At 39.6% G+C, this 19,742-nt stretch overlaps 1 protein-coding gene across 1 annotated transcript in view; it reads left to right on the top strand.

Annotated features, from left to right (window-relative positions):
• plek (pleckstrin) overlaps positions 1-18,597 on the top strand; it is a 46,350-nt gene extending 27,753 nt beyond the window's left edge. Inside the window, exons 2-10 of the mRNA XM_079511771.1 lie at positions 11,954-12,015; positions 14,066-14,221; positions 15,240-15,421; positions 15,546-15,637; positions 15,760-15,944; positions 16,448-16,552; positions 16,783-16,866; positions 17,589-17,661; positions 18,382-18,597. Coding sequence (XP_079367897.1) covers positions 11,974-12,015; positions 14,066-14,221; positions 15,240-15,421; positions 15,546-15,637; positions 15,760-15,944; positions 16,448-16,552; positions 16,783-16,866; positions 17,589-17,661; positions 18,382-18,521 — 1,059 coding nt within the window. The 5' untranslated portion in view covers positions 11,954-11,973 and the 3' untranslated portion in view covers positions 18,522-18,597. The remainder of the gene's footprint in view (positions 1-11,953; positions 12,016-14,065; positions 14,222-15,239; positions 15,422-15,545; positions 15,638-15,759; positions 15,945-16,447; positions 16,553-16,782; positions 16,867-17,588; positions 17,662-18,381) is intronic.
• The last annotated feature ends 1,145 nt before the right edge of the window (positions 18,598-19,742 follow it).

Here is a 19,742-nt window from a genome sequence, read left to right as displayed (position 1 = left end):
ATCTATACTGTCTTGTATATGCTCGACTATTTTTTGTTCATGAAAACTTTGCTTTTCGTTTTGACCTCACTAAAATGCGAGTGTGTAAATACTGTGGCAGAAAGACTGATACACAAAGAAGGGTATAGGACCCGATACGTTTTTAACAAAACTTCTTCCTATTCCTTTTTCGAACATAAACTAAGGATAATAGATATCTCTTGTTAATTTTATTTGTTTTATTATTACTTTAAATCTAGTTCTTCCTTTATTTCCTTTGTCTGTTCATTTATGTTTTAATATGTTCGAAATAAATAAATAAATGAAAAATGAACAGTACAGTACACCCTATTCCTGGCTATATGCCACTGATGATTGCTCATCTTCAACATGCATGGATTGTCATCTATGAATGATTTACAGCCGTTATGTTCTACATTGATCCCTTTGAACTTCAAAGGGGTTGTGCACCGAGTTGACTGACTGGGCCTTATTACAAGTGTCAAAGTGTCAATTAGTGTCAATTATTGTTCTCTCCAATCAATTCATATGTCGGGGGGGTTGTACACACACAGACCAGAGATCTTGCATGGTTTCCCTTTAGGCGCAGTACTTGAATAAATGTACATTGATACTTTACACCACCGGGATCATCATCATATGAATCTGCTCAGACAACCTTTTTGTGAGCGCCTGCTGAGAATCATGCCTGGACTAAAAACTGTGTGTGTGTGTGTGTGTGTGTGTGTGTGTGTGTGTGTGTGCATGCGTGCCGTGTACGTGCGTTTATGCTGTGTCTGACTCTGTGCCTATTGTCCATGCAGCAGAAATGATAAATAACATTGCAGGGGGTCATACATGCATGGGAGGAGTGCCTGGGCGCAAATATACTGGGAATGGAAGATGGAGGAGAGATTGGGTGTAGCATGGAAAAGACATCAATGTCCCCCCCTTAAGCACAGTGCCGCTCTCAGCAGAATTATCGATGTTTGGACATGAGGTTCATAGGCCGCGTGGGGATGAAGATGTCTCCATTCTTACACTGTTAAACAAGAGTTGATAGCAGCAAAGGCATCAGTGAGGGAGAGCAGTATATTCAGTTATTTATTACAGACTGTGTTAATGTAGGTGTTTTTGGCAAAGAGGGACCTCTTTGCCAAGGGAAAGTTGGTGTCGGGCAGAAACTCAAGTGTTATACTTAAGTAAAATAATCAATACTGCAATGTAGAAATACAAGTCAAAGTCAAAGTCCGGAATTAAAATTTTGCTTGAGTAGATGTACAAGTATCAAAATGTACTACTTAAAGTACCAAAAGTGGAAAGTACTCATTCTGCAGAATGTCTCATTTTACAAGTTTTCAAATGCATATACATACATGAATAAAAAATCTTTACAAAATAGAAGAAACAAACAATAGATCTACAAGCTCACAATGCGTCACACACATTGTATATAGGGCTGAAGTGGATATTGTATGTTTTGTAATAATAATCAAAATCTAAAAAGTAACAAGTAACTCAAGTTACAGTATAATATTTGCCTCTGAGATGTAGTGGAGTAGTACCCTAATAAAAAGTAGCCTGCTGAAAATAGAAAATATTCAAAAGTTCCTCAAATTCCTCAAGTCAAAAATGTACTTAAATACAGTACCTGTATGTATACTTAGTTACTTATTCACACCACTGAAACTTAAAGTAATACTTATTTGTGATAAGTATTACAAATAAGTAATACTTTGTCGATTTTAGTCGACTAATTCTACAGTTTATTTATTCGCCTAAAATGTATTTTGGCGTGCCTTGATGGCATCGTAATAGCCTGATTTTACACAATGGAGCCGGTTGGTCTAGCCGGCTCCATTCACTGCCATGTATTCATTGCACTTCCGGTGTGAGTTTGGCTCCCATGAAAGTGGGAGTCACGTGACCACTTTTCTTCCTTCTCAAAGCTTCCTTGGCCGCTGCAACACGTTGTGAGCTTGTTGATCTGCCATTTTCAGAATGCAACCAAAGCTGGGATCAATGTAGTGCGGCGACCAAATGACAAAATCGGACCCCACCAGCGTATTACCACGCAGCAGCAAACACTGCCGATGGTACCAGTGTTCGTCTGGTTTCGAGCGCCCCGGGCGAAGCTGGAGGCATTGCACGCAGCCGGGAAGCGAACACATGATGTATAGTAGGCCACTGTGCCCAGGTGAAAAAGTAATGTATTTTAATATATTAAAAATATACTTTTAGTAAATTTATTATACTGAAGGTATACTTTTGTACTAAAAGTATATTGGTACTTTTGTCAAAGCATGCTAACAGTACATTTTTTTCCAATACATTTTTTTACAAATATAATCAGAGTGCATTCAATATATATTTCTAGAAAGTACATTGAATGTCAACATAATTCTAATTCAATTAAATGTACTTTTCAAAAATGTATTCTGATAATGTTAAGTTTTTGTTGAACTTAAGTACATTTAATTTTAAATATATTTTAAACTATTTGAAGTTCTTATACAGTATACTCCTAGGAAAGTATCCTCAATATGCACTTATCTTAAGATATACTATAATATGCATATAAAAAGTATACTTTTCACAAATACAATCAAAATATGTTCAAGTATACATTTTTGTAAGTATGTTAATGCCCAATGTATTGAAGTTTCACTTAATTATACTTCATAAAAGTACATTTTTCATCAGTGCATTTATAGTATAATGCTGACAAAGTATACAGAAAAAGCATTACACTTAAAGTTTACTTTAGTCTACTTTATTTTAAGTATACTATTCATTAATGTTCCTGGATGCTATTAGAAATATATTTCTTACATTATATTTGTAATGTATTGTAATTCAGTAAATTCAAAATATATTGAATATATACACATTAAATGTCAACATAAATTAATTTGTAATTTGTTTAAGTGTACTAAACAAAAATATCAAATGTAATTTTTAAAAGTGTATTCAAATAATGTTTATCTTTTGTTCAACTTAAGTACCTTTCCTTTAAAATATATTTTAAATTATTATATTTTGAGTGTATTAAAATATACTTATATTGGTGGCTAGAGGAAGTCCATTTCCCAGCATGCACTGGGGTTCCAAGGACTGTCTGTTATTGTTCTTATTTGTGGTGAATATTAGAATGCATATTGGCGTTATTTTATGGGTCATTGTGTTTAGTGTTTTGTTAGTGTTATTTGGTGATTTGTTTAGTAAAACCATGACTGTAAATGTCTGTTCATTTGGCCAGTCTCATACTGTATGTGTAGTATCTGTTGGATTGGGTTTGTTGTTGATGGTTGCTCCAACAAAGAGTTGTCATGGCTCTTGCAGGCCGCAACTATACCTCAAGCCTTTACAATTATGACAATTTTTGGCATATAGTAATAGTAGTATAGTAATTATGCTCAAAATATACTTAAGTATAATAGTATAATATAATATAAATTAATTTGAAGTATACTTTCAATAGTTTCAAGTGTACTAGCAATGTAATAATAATGTTACAACACAAACATACTTTAATTGTAATAATAGTATATTTTAAATTAATTGTCTGTGTACTTGTAGTGAGTTTAAATGCGTTATTATTACATTACTACTTCAAACTATTAAAAGTATACTTCAAATTAATTTATTACATACTCGTATATTTGTAATACATTGATAGTATACTTGAAACAAATACAAGTATATTTGCAATACATTGATAGTATATTTTAAGCATAATTGCAATATACTCTATATATTTATTTAGTACCTGATATGTATTGTTAATGCACTATAAATGTAATGATAGTATACTTTAATATACTTAATGACACCAGCAAAAGTGTACTGTGCTGTACTTTATTTGTAATTAAATTGTATTTTTTTCGGGGGGGAAAGTACATTCAAATATATTTAAAATATGTTTAAATATATCTTTAGTGCAACTTTAGTGCAACTAAGTACAACTTACATTTTTTGAAAATAATACATTTATATAATAAATGTACTATACTTTAGTATATTTCTTTTTCACCTGGGTGGTGGCAGATGGTTGAGCGTATTAACCTCCACGCCCCTCTTTCAGAATGCCAGAAGGTTCATCCATAGACTGCAAAAATGTAAACCAAAGCCGGACCCTTAGGCTTTGGGTTGTTGTTGTGAAAATGGGAAAACTGTGCATGAGGTCCCTCCAGACCGAGCGATTAAAGACTTGGCCTTGTCCGTGGAAAAATCTAGATTGTTTTTACTCACCATTATAATGATCATATTTTATTATTTATTTATTTTTATTCATATATTTTTTATTATTTTATTATTATTTTATCTTTCAAATTATATGGATCATAAGACTTTCTTTTTTTTGTATTATTCTTTTATTCCATGACTTTGCAACCCATTTTTTCACCCAGTGTCAATTATCTAATGTAATCCTGGGTGCTACACTACACATGCCAATTTGGGGGGGCAGTGGACTGACATCATGCTTCCTTCTATGCATGAGGAGTCCAAGCCGCTTCTTTTCACCTGACAGAGTTGTGTTTCCCTGGTTGAACGTAGCACGTGGAAGGAACACGTTTTTCCGACCAGTTCCTTTCCCCTCCATCAGGTGCTCCGGCGAACATGCAAACTCCACAGAAAGGCCCTTTCGCCAACCCCTGCCTCGGGTATGGGCACTGATGACGTGGAGGAGAGAATATGCAAATGCATTTTGGGAACAGTGAAGACTTCCTGTTTCATAAGTTTCATCATGCTTACAGTGCCTCTCTCCCTAAAGCCTAGTGAAGTACATCTCTTCTGTGTACATCAGCAGACTACACTCTGCTCCCTCTGCTCCCTTATCAGACGAACCAAGAAACACAGGGCTGTGGTTTCAATTTTCAAAACATTCAACAACTCCACATATCTTCTCTTATGTTTTATGCCAGTGGTTCTCAAAGTTCGGTCCCTGAGGCGGTTCCAGGGTGTCCCTAGCTTCGGAAACCCAGACGTTTCAGCTAAATGAGTTAATATTGCATCAAATTCGGTTTAAACACTTTACCGCTATTTTATACTTTGGATATTTGAAAATAGGCCATCTACAGCAGGCTACAAGAGCTCGAGAGAGCTAAAGTACAGAGCCAAAGGTCAATTTAACAAAAGGTATTGAGGGTTTAATTCTGAAATGTCATGAATCCAATGAATAATGTATAGTGGGGGTCCCTGCTTCATCTCTCTCTCAGCTAAGGGTCCTAACGGTCATTTTCCAATCAATTGTCATGGAGAGTTGGGGTCTTCATAGTGACAGCTAATGAACCTCGGTCATCCAAGACACATCAATAAAGCCGTCAATATCCTCCGCCGTGGATGTTTATCAGCATGAAAGCAAATTAATCACAGCAGATGCATTCTGGTCTATATACTCTACAATGTGTCCCTGCCTTTGAAAAGGTGACATTGTCACGGAGGACTGCATGTCGTGGAGGGCATCTCTGTGATCTATGTTCATACGCATGAGATCATCATTCGTTGCAAGGTGACTTTTAAATGACATAATTTTCATTTTCATACAAATCTGGAGGAATACCAAAACCGGCAGAGTGGGTTATAGATCATCGTAATATGCATTTGTCCCTGTTGTACACTAACCACTTGAACCCGAGCATCTATATTCCTGGGGGAACATTGGCACATTGCAGAGCTTGTACATAGATCGGCTATTTTTGGCTTCAACAGGGGGCTAAGGGGTCTAAGGGGTCCTCAGAGATACTACAGGGAGGATGCCCAAATCTTTGTGTGATAGGAATTAATATCTTTTTCATGTTTTACAGTAACCACTTGAACCCTCACATCCCTATTTTGAGAGGAACATCATGCCGTAAACAGGTGAACACAGAAAGCCAGTTTTCGGCGAAGAGATTTGGCGTAGAGGGAAAATAAAGGGTGGAACCCGGGCAACGAATCAGGGATTTTAAATAAAGAATGGAAGAAAGAAAGAAAAGAAAAGGATATAATTTAAATCTGACCATGCCCCATTGTGACATCATCAATTAACATAGTCAAAAGTCATAATGGCTCTTACAGTTCATGTATGTACGTATATATTGTCCCTTGAGGAACACTAGTTTTAACTCATTGTTTTTGCTCATTCGTCATCTACTGTACCATAACAGATGAGTAAGTATTAAAAAAAAATCGCAATCACTTCTGTCCGGTTCTGTTTCTGCACTGTACTGTGGCTGGTGCCTCCTAGCACCAGCCACAGTACAGTGCAGAACACCCTACTACCTAGTACCTGCTTCAGCTTCCATTCGTTTCCACGTGTTTCTAGGACCCTCTAGTGGTATGTTTGCAACATTACGCTCATAGTACTGTACAGACTTAGGTAAAAGGACACGTTAGAAACTTAATTAGACCCACACCAACTGCTCAGTGGGGTAAAGTAACTAAGTACATTTACTCAAGTACTGTACTTACGTAACAGAGGTATTGTTGTCACTTGAGTAGCCTACTTACTGGAGTATTATACTTGTATTCCTCTACATCTGATCCAAATGTACTTTTACTATACTAATTATTTGAAAACTAGTTACTACTTTGATTACAAAACATACATTACATATCACTTCATCCCTATATGTTTACATTTCTGCCTTTTGAAAATAGTCAATCTACAAGCTCACACAACACGTCGCGATGTGACGCATTGTGAGCTTGTAGATATGCTTTCAAAAGATTTTTTATACGTATGACATTTTGCATAATGAGTACTTTCTACTTTTGTTACTTTAAAGGGATAGTTCACAATTTTTGAACTTAAGTAGTTTCCACCAATTACTAGAATAGTTTGTTGAGCCAGGGCTCTATCCTTGTCCACATATCTTTTCTGCTGTAATAATAACAATAATTATAATACAATTCCAAACATGACACCATGGGTTGGATTAAGCAGGTCAAATAATATTACAAAACCCATGCGGTAATACAGAATTTGGCCTCGCTCTGCGCCCTTTCGTATTATGCAAGCTGTGTTGAACGCACATGGCATACCACGTTCCTGAATATTTTAGCATTGGGGGAGTGTCCATATGTTAATTTTATTCGCTTTGCGCATTCTGCTATTAAGCCCCTTGACCTAAAAACACTCAGTGCATAACGATTCCGCCTGTGTCTGACCACCTCTTAAATGCAAAGAGCAATGTTTGATTTGACATGAGCGCGCAGTTGGTACACAAATTAACACATACGCTACTCCACGTCCTGACGTCAGTCAATCACATGTCCAGCCTGAGAGAGAACAATGGAGTACATTCTAGGTAGAGAATACGAGAGACGCCACCGCCGTGCCGAGAGGGTCTAGGCCATGGGTGCCCAAAAGGTAGATCGTGATCTACCAGTAGATCACAAAGGCTGTACAGGTAGATCACAGGACATGTCCCTAAAGAAAATGTAATTTAAATATATAAAAAAATATTTTTGGAATCTGCCACTTGAGTTAAAGGTGACTTGATTGACAAACGGGGCCTGTAAACTCAAACTCACAATGCAATATTTTGTTTTCAACAGTGTTGCTGTGCACAAATGTCTGTAGCATTACAAATTAAATACAAAACCCCCCTAACTATTAGATTTCTCCCCCTCTCTTTCCCATTCCAAGTTCATTTGTCCTATATGTAATGCCAGTGCCTCTATTCTAAAGGTACATATTTAAACTATTTTCACTTTTTCAGCAATGGTGCGTAGATCATTTTGAAAGTAGCCCTCACGTCAAAAATGTGTGGGCACCCCTGGTCTAGGCCTACAGACAATGCAGGAATTACCTAGGACTGACAGGTATATGCCTATAGGCCATATAGCCTTCTTCTCATTCTTTCTTCTTTGTTATTAGGTGATCCAACTTCATGAAGGCTGTGTGTGTGTGTGTGTGTGTGTGTGTGTGTATATATATATATATAGTTATTGTTATTATTTTCTCACAGAGACGCAATGCAGAGCTGAGCTGCGCCTCTCCCGTCGGCAGTAACCGACATTTGCCATTTGGTCAGCAACGACATCGAGCGACACCTGCCCCTTTGCCTTGCCAGTTGCTGTTAAAGTCAGTGTTGCACTATATTTTTATGCTGGTGGTTCATTCCAAAATCACCTCAGCTCACTTGGAGGAATGTCACAACCTTCTGTAAGTCTGGCTTTAAATGCGGTCACTAAAAGCCTCATCCGACACGCCCGTGAGTTTATCACGTTTCCCACAACACCTGAAAGCCAACATAGGGTGAAACAGGAATTCCTGGACAAGTATGGGTTCCCTGGAGTTCTGGGTGCCATAGATTGCACGCACATCCAGATTCGGGCTCCGGATGTTAACGGTCAGAATCGATAAATACGTCTACTAGAGTCTAAATCTTGGGCTACCAAAACCATAGCCTCGGAAACCCAGACGTTTTTATTTCCAGGGAGAAAAAAAAAAGTCTGGGACCGAGTCCAATTCAATTCGGCATAGAGTAGCGCAAACTTCGATCACTCTTCTGATTTCTGATCGTCTGCACCTTTGTCAAATTGACGCACACACGCACACTCCTGCCTCTCTCTGTCGCTCTAATTAGTCTCATGTCGCACAGCTGCGTCTAGATTCTCCCGGCGGATCCTGCTGGGAGCTGCCTATGCCATAGAAAGCATAGGTGGACCCCAGGCTACCAAAACCAAGGGGCCAGTGAGGCTATTCAACGTTGAAGCTCTGGGTCCTAGTGGTAGGAGGAGGGACTACAGGCGGACCCGTGGATTCATGACCGGGAAACCCCGTGCAGCTGGGCTTTAACGTTGAGCGCTCGGTTGCCCTACGTCACCCAGGTCCGGGGAGGGACTTCCGGCAGTCTTCCGGGTGCTTCAAAACGCCACTGAGCAACTTCCACTGACATGAATAGCGGAGGGGGCGGAGCTTCGCGCCAGTTCAGTCTCTATTATATATATACTCTATGACCAAAACCCTAACCCTAACTGCAAGCACGACGCAACGCATGTCGGACCAACGCATGTCAGGAGCCACGGGTGAGTTTTAACCGGCGACCCTAACACCCTGATGGTACAAAACACTGAAGTCCTTAAACCAGAAACCTAACCGCAAGCACGACGCAACGCATGTCTGACCAACGCACTGCCGGGGAAGTGAGCGGCAGTGGAGTGTCATAATCCCCCCACCTTCCCCGACAGATGCCGCCCCTCCCCCCGGCAGCACCGCGCCTGATTGTGTGTGTGTGTGTGTGTGTGTGTGTGTGTGTGATGCAACACAGAGTACAAACTGTAAGGTGTGAAAACCCACTTCCTGTTTTCATCTTAAGAGCTTCAGTGACTTTTGGGCAGCATTTACAGTATGTGCCACATACTTGAAATAGACATGTTTTCTAAGGTGTGATTTGGGAACGATGAATACAAAATTAATAACATACTAATACTGTCCAATACTTAGCTAGGGAGGGGGGTGAATTATGACAGGCAGTTTCTGCTGTCAAAATATGACCCCTCAAGGGGGTCCAAGGTATGATTTGGGGACCTAAGGATGAATACAAAATGAATATCAATGTGTTCGGAAGCACGCACATCTCAAAAAATGTTGACGGGTGCAGGACAAAAATATACATACAGAAAGAAGGTAGGAAGTCCGCACACCGTTCTTAAGCTCCCAGTAGTTTATTAGGAAATGGTCAGGAATCAACATTTCGACCCCTCCGGGTCTTCATCAGGAATCATTGGACTTCATTCCTGAGCAAGCAGGCAGGCTCTATTAGCTCAATGGTAAAAATGTCAGAAACCAAATCGGGGGTAGAAGAGGAAAGTTTCATAGTGAAGCTTTAATAATGAGTCATAAGTAATGACTCATTAAGTTATGACTTAAGTAGACCATTTGTTAAGAGTTGAGTAACAACTGAGTATAAAATGCTTGTATACATTTCGGTTATGAGCCTTCATCAGAGCTCATAGCCGAAACATGCAAGACGTTCCTTAATTTATTGGTGTATGCCAATATAAAAAAAATGTTGATTGACATTTTGGATGTGCTGCTACCTTTTGGGGATTTTTTAAATTCCTACTTTTGATATCCATACTGGATTTTGGGTGTAGCACTCCACTGAGAATACCCATTGTTGTTTAGGCAACCTCTTTTTGAGTGGTGCAACCACTCCCTTACGGAGCTATGTGTGTGTGTGGGTGGGTGGGTGGCTGGCTGGCTGGCTGGCTGGGTGCGTCTGAGCACGAAAACAGCACGGTTGTTTTTCACCACCTGTGCGCAACCTAACACACACACAAACACACACGCACATATTAACTGTATGGTGATTTCGGGTATGCCAGTACAGTACAGTACAGTACAGTACAGTAGAGGGTACAGTAGAGGGACCCCCACACGGTAACTGTCATTTCTCAACCGTTATTTATTTAGTAAACCCTGTCGAGGGTCATGTGTGTCCGTAACGTACACAAGGTTCAAGGTTGTACTTTGTTACATCTTGTGTACAGGTACATAAGAGTAAAAACATTTTCTTTGGCTTCCTTCACGGACAAATGTGTCCGTGGCAAAGACTTGGCCTTGTCCGTGGCAAATGTTTACAATTTAGGCATTTAGCAGACACTCTTAATCCAGAGCGTCCACTCTTAATCCATTAGGTAAGAACAAAAAAGCATGGCAATACATCACATACATAAAGAGTAATATTCAAGAAACATGCGTAAGCTAGGAACGTGACAGTGGAATCTCTATATAATGAAACTAAACATATAAACTATACATATATACTATACTTATATACTATAAAGTGCTATGACTAGATACAATGCAATTCTAGTCCCGTCTACATCACATGCTATAAGTCTGTATAAAATGCTATCTAAGTCTACAAAAGTGCTATCTAAGCACTTTGTACACACCCATAATGCAATTATTTTGTCTACGATGACACTATGGCACATTACGAGTCCACTAGTACTAGTGGTTCTGAAACGTTTGGACCCCCTTAACTCAAGAGTGTGTACAAATGGAACCAAATGGGTCGATAAGGGTCCATTTAGTTCCATTTGAACACTCAGAGTTACAGACCTGTTACGACGTCATTCAGGGCCATCTCTTCATGTGTTGTGTTTCTGGTAATATTGTTGTCCGGCCTGTCCGCTCACTGTATGTCTGTGGCAAAAATATATATATTTTGACCAAAATATCCACCACAAGCCAGCATGACAATGACCCCTGACCTAGTCAGTTGCTGCCAATGTTACTATTGTAACATCATCAGTAGGTTACTGCATCAGCATGGCAGCTCTTGTCCAGTCACTGATGACTCAGACATGACTGATTTTGTACCTTAACTGACTTCGTTCCACCCATTTATGACTTGTTCCACCCATTTTCTGTTCTGACACATCAGATGATATCAAGGGGGGCATAGCATGTATATGCTATGTGCAAATACATTTATAATAAACAAAAACAAACAAAGGAGCTGGAAGAACAGAGGGTAAAGTTGTAAAGTTGTTAATCAACTCAATTATAAACATTAACACATCATTAATAACTCATACAGTTTGTTAATGAACTATTGAATACTTGAACCCCAGCATCAATCTACTCTGGGTGGACTGTTCACCAGAAATATCAGATCTACAAGCTCACAATGTGTTGCGTTGCGACACATTGTGAGCTTGTAGATCGGCTATTTTTGGAGTGTCTACAAATTATAAGGGGTAGTTATTTGAAAGTACTACCTGATGCAACAAGTGAACAGCATACTGTACAAAACAATGTGCGTAGGCCTACACTACAGTAAATAATTTGCTCACACACAAAGCAGGACAACCAAATATAATTGCAAAATGAGTGATAGCCAACAATGTATTTATACTGCAGACAAAGGGGAAGCTGGCTCAACAGCCTACAGTATATTGAGTCATACCCCCAACAGCAACTTCCCCTAACCCGCTGCATGTGTGTGTGTGTTTGCATGCTGTGTTACAGTACCCAGACAACCTGCAACCATGGAGCCAAAACAGATCAAAGAGGGATACTTAGTCAAAAAGGTAAGAAAATGTATTATTACAATTATTTATTTGTACAAGTATATTATTTATTTATATAGGCTACCCAGACTTGGGTCATTAGTAGCCTAAAGACTCTCAGAACGTGGGCTTTCCACTTGAATAATACGGCTGTCTTATGGTCAAACTTCTGTCTTATTTCACAGGATGACAGGGTTGTTTAGACTAGAGCGTGGATGCAGGGCAGTGGTGGAAAAATGGTGGCAAATGTTTTACTTAAGTAAAAGTACCACAGTAAAAGTCAGACTCTGGAATTCAATGACCTTGATTCAAAGTACAAACGTTTTGGCATCAATATGTACTATACCAAAAGTAAGTAAAAGTACTCAGAATGTCCCATTTCGGGTTTTCAAATGTTTTAAAAAAATCTTTTGAAAATAGCCAATCTACAAGGACACGCATTGTGAGCTTGTACAGTAGATCGTTTTTCAAATGGCCAAAATGTATGTAGGGCTGAAGTGGTTACTGTATGTTTTGTAATAATACATCAACATCTACAAAGTAACTAGCAACTAAAGTACAATGTTTGGATCCGAGATGTAGTGGAGTAGAAGTAAAAGTATTGGAAATTGGAAATACTCAAGAAAAGTACAAATACCTAAAAATGTAATGTAAAAAAAGTAAGTAAAGTAAAAAGTAAATGTACTAGTTACTTTCCACCACTGATGCATGGGGTCTTGGATGTACGGTTAGCTGATCAACAGCAGATTGATCAGTTTGCGCTCTCGCTTCGCTTAATTGCCAATATGCTGCCGTAGATCAATGTGTCTTTTGTGACGACTAGAATAATTAAGTGAACCGTGTTGTGCCTTCTCACATATTCCATGGGTTGTGGGTTTGGGTTTTACTTTCATATTTAAATCATCTGAAATGTTTTAGGTTTTATCTACAGAATGATTTTGTTGACAAAAATGTATTACGGCGGGCCTTGATGGTGTAGTAATACCAGTTTTCACACTTGCTGAAAATAACCGATCTACAAGCTCAACGTGTCGCAGCTATTTTCAGAGCCTGAGCACTACAAAACGACTTATCTTTTAAGTTCTACTGGAGCTTCTCCACTAGTCCTTAACATTTTTAGTCTAGTTTTTATTTGTTGACAAAAATATATTTAGTCTTAGTTTTAGTCATCATAGTTTTATTTCGTTTTGGTCAGTGAAAAAAGATGACGAACATTTTGTCATAGTTTTAGGTGATGAAATGAACACTGCCATGCACTACGGCTGGGTTCAGATAAGGTTCCTAGAACCTAATTTGGGCCCTGCTCAGGAAGTAGTAGCCTACTAACCCCAAATTCAGAACTGGCACGTATTCAAAAATAGTGGGAAAAGTAGCTGATCTACACATGCTCAAGTTGTAGATGAGCTAATTATTATAACTATTGTATTTTTGTATTTTATATTTTATGAAGTAGCTAGGCTACCTTCCAGTTCTGGTTATAATAGAAATGTAAAAAGAGAACAAGACAGGTCATGGAAATGGTTCTGGGTTACAGTACGTAAATTAGTAATTAATAAGTAAGTACGCTACTGTATATCAGTGGTAGAACCTTACATTTATGCCATACTATGGTACGGTAGGTAAATCATATGTAAATGTTTCCCCCTAAGATACAGTATGTGTCACAACAAGGAAAACTTGGGACAATAGTGGTTTCCATTACGACAGATTAATAATAACTTTGTACTTGACATTTAACCACATGAAACCCAGGATCCCTAACCTGACTCCCCCAGATGGACCGATTTATCTTTTTGGTCTCGAGCAAAATAGTTTGGGAACCACTGGCATATAGACAAAAGCCAGATGCACTGCAGTGGATTCAAACTGTTTTGATCTAAATTTAATCAACGGCCAATGAAGTGCCCCGGGAGCCCTTGTCAGGACCCCAAACCCAGTACAGCACAATCCAGTTTCCCTGAAGGGCCCCTGAGAGCCAAGGTCCCCTGGGCCCCGGCCCCGCGGCTAACTTGTATCAATCTTTCGTTTTCCATCACTTTCCGTTAACCATCTGTGCCATTGCCCCCCTCAGGGTACAGTGCTGAACTCCTGGAAGGCGGTGTGGGTGGTACTCTCTGAAGACGGGGTGGAATTTTATAAGAAGAAGACCGACAACTCTCCCAAAGGAATGATCCCGCTGAAGGGTGCAACCCTCACCAGTCCCTGCCAAGATTTTGGAAAGCGGACGGTAAGAAATATGTCAATTTAGGCATTTAGCAGATGCTCTTAATCCAGAGCGATTTACATTAAGCAAGAACATCATAAGGCAATACAGCAAATACATAGAAATGGTCATCAAGTATCATAAGCAAGCAGAAGAACCCAATATCTGTCTAACAGTAGATTTTTCTGTACAGTGAAGCTACATTATAGAGTGCTATGTCTACAGTACATAAAATGCCATCTAAATTACATAAGTTTAACCTTTGCATACGCCTGTAAGGTCGTCGAGGCTAGTGCAAGTGCTACCTACGGCAAGTGATACAGGCTAAGATGGAGTCTGAAGAGGTGAGTTTTCAGACTACGATGGCAAGTTTTTTAGGATCCAGACGGGAGAAGAGTCTGGGACATGATGTGTCACAATATGGTTTATGTGGATGCGTATTTGTGGAAGCCAAGAATAGGGAAAGATGCCGTACTGTACGGCAGTAAAAGTTACATGCAAAGAATTCACATTTTTGGTATGTTTTTCATCTTATCCGTGTGAAACCCCAAGACAAACCTTCAAGGTGATTTACAATACATCTGCTTTGCATTATCGTCAGTTACATCCTACCACAAAATACGGATGGGAATAGAGGGTATGCACGTGACATCATCATCATACCCGGAAGTTATGCAGGAACGCCTATTGAGTGCGAGTGGCAAAAAACTACTTTCTGGCCTTGACAGCACATACATCCAAACAGAAAAGTCCTATCTGAATGCGTTAACTCACTTTGCCACTCAATTTTCCACTCACTTTATGCATGCGCATACCTTCCATTGTATTTTATTTTTGAATCGATTTCGATCCCTTTATCGATCCTGCTTCTTGATCAGATTCCCTATCGATTCCCTATCGATCTCACAATCAGCAGTTTCTATGCTAATCTGGGTCATTGTAATTTAATTTCCCGCAGACAAACAAAAGGTAGAGCATGTCGGCGCAACGTTGAAGCGATATGCGCATGCGACAGCCATCTAACTTTTCAGGTGGTTTTCAGATGGTGTTCAAAATTACCACAGAGAAGAAGCAGGACCATTTCTTCCAAGCAACGCACGTGGAAGAGAGAGAGTCCTGGGTCAAAGACGTCAATCGAGCTATGACCTGCCTGGCGGGCGGGAAGAGGTTTGCCAGGAAGTCCACGAGGCGCTCCATTCGCCTGCCTGACTCTGTCAACCTTAAGTAGGTTCTGTCAAATGCTACACCAGCCGCCTGGGCCGGGCCTTTTGATTTGTATCTTGATGTGCTTTAGCAGGACAGACAGAAATGCATCCCAACTGTAAATGGTAAACGTTTGCTTCCTCAGCGAGCTGTACCTACTGATGAAAGACCAGGATAATGGAGTGAAAGAACTGAAACTGGAGAAAGAGAAGAAAGTCTACAACCACTGCTTCACCGGTATGCGCACCACTTCTCCCATGTCTATTCACAGTCAGCACTTGTACGTGGTCAATTAAGTTACAAATCACTTCCCTTCCTCCCCACCTTGCACACACACACACACACACACACACACACAGGTGCCACGGCGGTGGAGTGGCTGATTTCGAAGGGCAAAGCGAGGAACAAGCCAGAGGCCCTCATGTTGGCTTCAGGCCTCATGAACGAGGGCTTCCTCCAACCAGCAGGCGAACTGTCCAAGCAGGGAGCAGAGGAAGGAGCGCAGTCTGTCCTGTTAGACGAGCCAGACGCCCTTTACTTCTTTGTAAGCATGATCTGAATCTATCTATACCACTGTTTCCTACACAACAAAAAACAAATCAAGTTAAAATCAAGTAAAAATGTATTTTCCTACATAAAAGAAATGTATATATTAAAATATTTATATTATTATTTTTTTAAATAATGTTACACCTTTACAAACAAATCTAAGAAATTCCAATCTCAATCTACACGCTTGCAATGCATCTCAAATCTTCGCATTGTGTGCTTGTAGTTCTGCTATTTTCACTGGTTTGGGTCTGCGTCTAATCTCTGTTTTGGGTCTCGACCTGAAAAGTTTGGGAACAAGTGATATATACCACTATCAACCGGAAACAATTCAATGACACACGTAGTCACTGTAGCAATAATTACACACAGGAAACATGACATAAATCCAGGAACATACAGTCCAAGCTAGGATGTGTACCAATTTAACAACATGAAATGAGTGCATGTGTGTGTGTAGCACACGACTAACGGCTCGCTGTCCATCTGGTGTCACAGGCAGACAGTGGGTTTTTCTGCGAGGGTTACTCCAGTGACGAGGACAGCATTCTGAAGGAGGAGTTCAGAGGAAACATCGTCAAACAGGGCTGCTTACTCAAACAGGTGAGTGAGACAAGAGAAAGCCTCCAAAACCCCTGGCTTGGACAACCACCCCCAATGCCTCCATTTGGAACTTTAAGTACCATTTGATACCAATACTTTTGCACTTTTACTAAGTGCAAAAGTTAAGTAAATTCCGGACTTTTACTTGTAACAGAGTACTTCTACATTGCAGTATTGATACTTTTACTTCAGTGAAAAAATGCATGTGCCAAACTGTCATCACCTCACAGGGACACAAGAGGAAGAACTGGAAAGTGAGGAAGTTCATACTGAGAGATGACCCCGCGTACCTGCATTATTATGATCCCACAAAGGTAAATAAATATGTGTCTTTGCGTTTACATAATACTGTATGCAATGACATGTCGTCATGTCCAAACCATTGAATTTTCACCATTAAAAATGAAAAGTAGCAAATCACTTTGCATCATGTTTTTGAGCTTGTGGATCTACTTTTGATACTTAAGTTTAGTGTGACTCTGTGGTATGATCAAGTGGGACATTGATTCATGAATAAAAAAAACACTGACTTTAATGACAAGTTAAAATATGGAGAAAAGAGGTTTCTGCTAGACAACAATATGCTGTATGCCAGGGGTTCTCAACGTTTTTGGCTGGGGACCCCGGGAATGCTTTGGCCATGTCTCGTGACCCCCGTCCCGCCCCCCCTCCCCACCACCAATGCAAACTGACTGCAAAAATAACCTTACAGAGAAAATACATTATGAATACTAAAACCAGATTTAATCATTAAGGAACGTTTATGCATGCACTATGTGTACTATGTAAACTCTAAATTTCCATTTTCCAGCCATTGGCTTGTAAAAAAATATATATATATAAATAAATATTAAATACCCCCCAAAATAATTTGGCGACCCCCCCCCCCCCCCACTCTGAATGCATTGAAATATGCTGATTGCATTGACATACAGTATGCTGTATGCAATGTCTGAAAGAGAAAGGCTACATTTCTTCTAGAGAAAGTTCTCTCTTACATTCTCCCCCCCCTCCCCCCAACCTCTCTCTCTCTCAGGGCGAGGAGTATCCTCTGGGCTCCATCCATCTCCGGGGCTCTGTGGTCACAGCAGTGGAGTTTGTTCCAGATGGTGAGTGAGATACCCATGTCCATGTCCTCCCACTGTGACAGGCAGACCGTGACCAGGAAATGCTATACACGGCCATAACCTCTATGTCAGGAGGGGAAACCTCATATGTCCAAAACTGTTACTTTTCAGGATTCAAATTCAGGATTCAGATTCAAACTTTTGATGCTTGTGTGACACTGTAGTGTGATCAATTAGGCCGTTCATTTACCAAAAAAAAGTTAATAAGTTAAAATATAAGTTAGCATTATGGAATGAGGTTTTCTCATGATGAGGTTGTTAATTTCGGCTCCCTTTCCGTCATCATTTCAACGCATCCTTTGTAGTAGTGTTGATTTTGACAGCACATTTTGATTTAGTTTCAGTCAGCCTTTTCCATGCATTTAGTTTTATATTTTAGTCATCTGAAAACTTTTAGGTTTTTGTATAGTTTTGGTCGATTAAATATCATACGATTTTAGACCACAACATCTACAGTTGATTTTGTTGACTAAAATGTATTTAGGCGGTGCCTTGTCGTAATGGAAGATTTGGGTTGCATGCTGAAAATGGTTACACGCCGGCATTCCGATTCGAAATTGACAATACATTTGGTTTTCATCATCATCGCTTGGTTTTAATTTAGTTTTTGTCAGAGAAAAAAGGTTAGTCGACGAACATTTTTCCATCATGGATTTAGTCAACGAAATCAACACTGCATGCTCTCTCTCTGTTCGTTCCCAGCTAAGAAGTATGAGGTGGATGGCAACCTGTTCGAGATCATCACGTCGGATGAGAGACACTACTTCCTCCAGGCGGCCGCGGCCGAGGAGAGGAAGCAGTGGATCCAGGCCGTACAGGCTGTGGCCAAAAGCGGAAAGTAGCCAGTGGTGGAAAAAGGATTTCAAATGTGTTACCCCATTTTGACCTGAGATCAGATTCTAAAAATGTCTTCTACATCCTGACAGTTTTCTGAAAAAGCTGTGTTTCTATGTCGTTCTTCGATTTTTCAAAAATAGCAGACCTACAAGCTCGTAGCGCGCCACTCGGTGGCGCGCTATGAGCTTGTAGATCTGCTATTTTTCAATAGCTAAAGCATAACATAATGCTAACACCAAAAGTGGTTCCGGCCCAAAATGGGTTAAGTAAAAGTACCAATACTGCAGTAATAATCAAAATCTATAGAAACTAATAACTGAACTGCCCTGCAAAGTCAAATTGCCATAACTAAGTTTTTGGACACACACCGACCTATTTGTGTATCCCAAAAGTCAAATGAGCTTTTGTGATTTTGTGGGGTAAACAATTACCTCAAGAACAGATATACAATTAGTGTAGGCCTAATATAACTTATGTCGATATCTCATTTGGCTGACCAGTTGAAATACTTTTAACCCCCCCCCCCCCTCTTTAAATACAAGGACAATACATTGTTATTTATTTTTTGTGATTCAAAGTTATTATTATGTTAATTATTAGGCTACTTAAGTACAATTTGAGTATCTGACATTTTAAATTAGTTATGAATATTTAATGAGTGTAATTTGTGTGTTTTTCTTTTCTTTTTTAAACTTTTGGATATGTTTTTCCTCTAAAACCATGAAACTGTCAATAAATGCCACACTTCATCATACGCTTCAGCACAAACGTAGTGAAAGCTACTTGCACTATTCACTAAAATGTATTAAAAGATTATGAGCAGTGAGGCACAAAGGAAGCGTGTAAGAAGTTAATTCCTCCATAATTATTCATCCGTTTTCCTCATGCCGTTAGTTAAACATAATCTTTCGAGCACAGCTCCTACAGTTCCTGTGACGAAAACAGAATCATATCCTGCCTTTGACTTCTGCTGTCACTTTGTGGGTTAAAGGGAAACTTCACCCTTTTTGCAAAAATATATATGTTAAAGACGTTTAGAAGATTTAGAACACTTTCCTGGGTGTCTTTTTGTGTGTAATATGTGTTTTTAGATATTTTAGATGTTAGCAGTGAACCCAGTGTCTCTGATGTCATGGACACTGGGCTCACTTACTTCCTGGACTACATGTTGTCTCAGTAAGACAGCCCTCCCCCTATCCACAAGGAGGAGCAGTGCACCAAAGCAT

The sequence above is a fragment of the Electrona antarctica genome (genome assembly GCF_951216825.1).
Source record: "Electrona antarctica genome assembly, chromosome: 10".
NCBI lineage: Eukaryota > Metazoa > Chordata > Actinopteri > Myctophiformes > Myctophidae > Electrona > Electrona antarctica.
The sequence above is the reverse complement of the archived record's forward strand: the minus strand, read 5'-3'. Positions and strand labels throughout refer to the sequence as shown.